The 5,000-nt window shown below is 43.4% G+C and overlaps 1 protein-coding gene across 1 annotated transcript in view; it reads left to right on the forward strand.

Annotated features, from left to right (window-relative positions):
• The first annotated feature begins 4,928 nt into the window (after positions 1-4,928).
• Positions 4,929-5,000, forward strand: part of LOC145390054 (chymotrypsinogen A-like) — an 8,979-nt gene continuing 8,907 nt past the window's right edge. Inside the window, exon 1 of the mRNA XM_080265131.1 lies at positions 4,929-5,000. This exon is cut by the window's right edge and continues 479 nt beyond it. Within this exon, the coding sequence (XP_080121257.1) occupies positions 4,929-5,000 (72 nt within the window).

Here is a 5,000-nt window from a genome sequence, read left to right on the forward strand (position 1 = left end):
GTCTCCCATCGCTCCTCTGGAACTAGAAAATCTTGATACTCCGTTCACAACCACACGAACCCAAGGTCACCTTTCGAATACCACTGCAATGATTGTAGAAATATAGTACAAATTATTTACATTTAGAGTAGACAAAATTATACAGTAGATAACACTACTACTTCTACCTTCTACTTGCCCTAGGTTTTTCCTCATGCAGTCCATTCCACAAAGTTCAGTGGCAGAACAAGATAATGCTATAGCTAGTTACCCTTCCCACAGAACCTCTTCATGATTAACAACATATATCAGTGTTCATCTACTGTTACAACTCAAAATTCAAGATACCGAGACATTTTAAACCAAAGAGGGCAAAGCACCTTATTTTGATAGGGTTTTGTCACAGCTTAGTTTTCAAGATGAGTTATTTTTAGATTAAATTAGAGTGAAAAGAATAGTCTTAAAAATCGAGTTCAAAGACAGGACATTTTAGGTCAAGTTCAAGATAAAAGTACGGCGGCTTGGTTTAAGAGGTAGGCCTAAATTTGTCCTTTTGCAGTTTATTTCATGTTGTTCAATGGCAGAAAGTCAGTACCATAGCTCTACATCCTATCCATAGCATTTCTTCATGATTAGCATCATGTTCTAGTGTTCCTATTTTGTTAAAGTTCAGCAATAAAGATCGAGAGCAATTTTTGGTTACGTTAGGGTAAAACTGGTGTAGTACCATTTAGATTGCTAAATAATGGCCAATTGCTCTGACATAACATCTTAACCCCATGATTCCAGGATTCCAAGGGCTTGAATGGTGAGTGAATAGGAGTGTGGGTCATTCAGCTGGGCAAAATTCTGGTCAATATCTCATTCTATCAAGTATTTTCTGGCTCGCAGGACCCTACATTACCCTACCTTGGCGTGAGAAAGGTCTCGATGATGATTCCAGTACCACATCAGCTACATATACCTGCTCCTATAATCCACAACTCAATATGAAGATATCGTTGCATTTGAAAAGCCGTAGTTAAGAGTTAGGAATGAGTCTCCTTGGTTACTATACTGCTTTTCCTCTAACATGGCCTGAAATTTCCATCTCTCCATCTTGAATACTAAGTTGTAATATTATAAGAGGCTTGTCATGAAGTGCTATGGAATGAATGTAAAGTCATAGCACTGTCTTTCTGGCAATGAGTAATGTGAAAAAATTGACACATTAAAAATATGGACCAAGTTAATGTGAATGAGTGTCCTTGGTTACTAATTAAAATTGCCCTCTCAGTCCAGCTATACTTGGCCATCAACTAACTGAAACGGGGCTAGGGATCTTGATGCAGTTATTGTGTGGAATTTGATGAGCCTTAGCTAAGGAATGTCTCCTTGGTTACTTGTTAAAATTACCCTCCCAGTCTGACTATGCATGACCATAAACTAACTGAAAAGAGGCTGGGGATCTTGAAGTTGTTGCATGGAACCTGATGGGCCTTAAGCAAGGAATGTGTCTCCCTGGTTATTAGTCAGAGTTACTTTTCCAGTCTAACTACACGGCCATTAACTGAAATGGGGCCAGGGATCTTTGTCAGGTGAAAAACTCGTCATACAATATTGAAAACCGAGTTGTGGAAGTTAATATAACTAACTTCTCCAGAGAAACCGTGTGGAGGTAGCAAGCTAATAATAATAATAATAATAATAATAATAATAATAATAATAATAATAAATTGAACAGATTTTGACATACCAAATCAGTATCCAGTTAAATACTTTCTCCAAAATGATGGTTGTGGTTGTGCTATACCGTTAACGTTAGCCTGATTCTCTTGTGCCCCGTCCCCTTGGCCCCACCCACTCACCCGTCGGCCCGAGTAGGAGTTCTGAGGCAGTCGTGCCGAGCCAGCGTCAGGTAAAAATGTCAGGCGCTCTAGCTAATCGAAGGAACAAAACTTTTACTTAACCCCTTAACTGCAATGATATCTTTTCCATTTAACTGGGAAATATGTTTTGTAGTGAAGGATGTTGGAAAAAAGTACCAAGGAACGTCATAGGCCTGAAAGGTTTGTGAAATAACGAAAGTTCCCTCTCTGAAAATAACAAGTTATACATTCTACAAAACTGTTTTGACTTTTTCCTTATATATAAGATGGAAAAAGAAAGACGATAAGAAATATAGAACAAAAGTGACAGAAACGAGAGATGAATTTGAGAGGAGGACGAGGAGGAGGAGGACTGGCACACACACACACACACACACACACACACACACACACACACACACACACACACACCGCTCGCTGGTGCAGTGGTAACGTTCTAGCATGCCAACCGGTGGACGGGAGTTCGCGCCTCGCTCAGGTTGCGAAAAGTTTCACTGACGAAGTGGGTGGTTACTGTCCCCCTCGAGCAAGGGGACGGGTGTGTGCGTGTGTGAAGGTCACAGCCTTGCCCTTAGATCGGACTATATGAGCTCTCAGTTCCCTTCCGGGAGGGTAAAAGCTGACGATCACGACCATCAAGTGATCCTGACCAACCCGGTGAATTACACACACACACACACAGGCACACGCACGCGCACACACGCACGCGCACACGCACGCGGGCACACGCACGCATACACACCCACAAGCACACACCCACAAGTACACACAACAAGCACACGCGCACACCAGCGCGCACACACACACACACACACACACACACACACACACACACACACACACACACACACACACACACACACATATACAGCCGTTATCCTATTTTCTACTATTACCACTTCAATTATCTGAGTAAGCTACCGAAATACTCAGCGTGTTTAAAATATCATCAAAAATTAGTATCATATAAGCAGTTAATGGGATGGAAAACGACAAACTCTTACCAAAATCGCCGAGCTCCCTAACCAATCACCGTTCAAGCCAAACTGACCAAAAGCAGACAGATTCCACCTGCCCCAAATTCCTTGCTTCCACTGGTTCCCTTCCCCTCCCTCCCTCCCCCCACTAGTTCCCTCCCCTCCACCAACTTCCCTGTCTCCACCGCCCCCCTCCCTTCACACCTCTTCCTCCTCCTCCTGTCCTCAACCCCTCTCTTTCTCTTTTCCTCCTTGTCTTTCCGCCTTTCCATTCTTATCCCCTCTGCTCCATCCTCCTCCCTGGAAGGCACATTTCCACCTTCCCCTCCATCCCCCTCTCTCCTTCCCCTCTTACCCCGTCTTTCACTCTCCATCCCCTCCTCCGTCCCCCCCTCACCTCCTCCCTCTCTCCCCTCCTACCTTGCCCTTTAACCTCCTCCCTCCTCCACCCCCTTTCTCCTCCTCACTCCCCCTTCAACTCCTTCCTTCCCCTCCCTTCTCCTTCTTCACTCTCTCTGACTTTCTTGATCATTCGAAATTTTAGAGCCATTTATAATACACACACACACACACACACACACACACACACACACACACACACACATCTAACTCATAAATTGTAAGCTTCACCTACGTAATTACACACACACACACACACACACACACACACATCTAACTCATAAATTGTAAGCTTCACCTACGTAATTACACACACACACACACACACACACACACACACATGGATGATGATGATGATGATGATGATATATATATATATATATATATATATATATATATAATATACACAAACACACACACACACACACACACACACACACACACACACACAGCCGAACTGTAAGATAAGCTTGTTTGTGAGAGAGAGAGAGAGAGAGAGAGAGAGAGAGAGAGAGAGAGAGAGTGGGGGGGGGAGTTTTGGGGTGTGTGTGTGTGTGTGTGTGTTTCTAAAATCTGTAATATTTGTGTTAACTTTTTTTGCAGCGAGAGAAAAAGAATCCGTTTATTGCCTTCTCTCTCTCTCTCTCTCTCTCTCTCTCTCTCTCTCTCTCTCTCTCTCTCTCTCAACACGTCTCCATTCATGCATGTCCAACCCTCTAATGCAAGGGTTAACCATTACTACCGGTCCTTCATATATGCAACAGGTCAGCTCTGGAACTGTCTTCTGTCTGTATTTCCTTCTGCCTATGATCTCCAGTCTTCCGAACGCAGTGTGTCCAGACATCTCGAAATGAAGGGATCTTGAATTTGGCTCTCTGTTATCTTGTTTATATCATCTTCTTGGAGGAAACAATCTTGCAGGCTTCTGGGCTTTGATTCCTGCTTCCTTGCATGAAAGAATAAAGTTTGGCCGAACATGATGCATAGTAACCAAGGAGACTCATTCGTGCCTCATAACCAAGCCTCATCGAATTTCCTACAACCAGAAACTAGTAATTAAGTTCCAGAAATTGCCCAGTCCCATCAGGTGCTGCAGTTTATAGGAGAGAGAGAGAGAGGGGGGGGGTTAAAGGTGTATGTACGTGCGCACAGGTGTTGAGCCTTACCTGCACTCAGTCTGGCACCATCAATACCTTCATTAGAATCTTTGTACACCGAACCAACACACATTCACACACCAAAAGCTGAAAATCTATTAAAACCTCTGTGGTGTAATTAGTGAAATGTGTGCGAATAACGGGACAGGAAATACGAGTACTATATTACTGACACCGGAGTGGGACGAATAGGCAATGATATAAAGTAGGTTATGACCCAGGTGTGGCACTGTCCGAACACACTGAACGTTAGTGAAGTATGTGAAAATGTCAGGGAGGAAAACTGTACCGTTCTGGGGAGAATAGACCCTAATATAAGAACTGTCATGACCGATTTTGCGCCAATCTGAAACGCATTGAACTTTAGTGAAATCGAACTCCAGTGAAATGTGCACGAATGACTGAGAGAAACTTGTAAATTATGAGTACCGGTGTAGGGCGAGCTGACACTAATATACGGAGTGTCATGACATATTTTGCGCCAGTTCTAAATGCACCTCCGACTCGTGTTGACGACGTTAAGGCTATATCAATGTGTTTTGGTGGCGATGGCGGGGGTTGTGGTAGAGGTTAATATCTTACCAGCGGATGCCAAGATTTTATCAGCGGATGCCAAGATC

This window comes from Coenobita brevimanus, unplaced genomic scaffold (genome assembly GCF_032717465.1).
Source record: "Coenobita brevimanus isolate Jiangsu-jjx unplaced genomic scaffold, ASM3271746v2 jjx.HiC_scaffold_2775, whole genome shotgun sequence".
In the NCBI taxonomy this organism is placed as follows: Eukaryota; Metazoa; Arthropoda; class Malacostraca; order Decapoda; family Coenobitidae; genus Coenobita; species Coenobita brevimanus.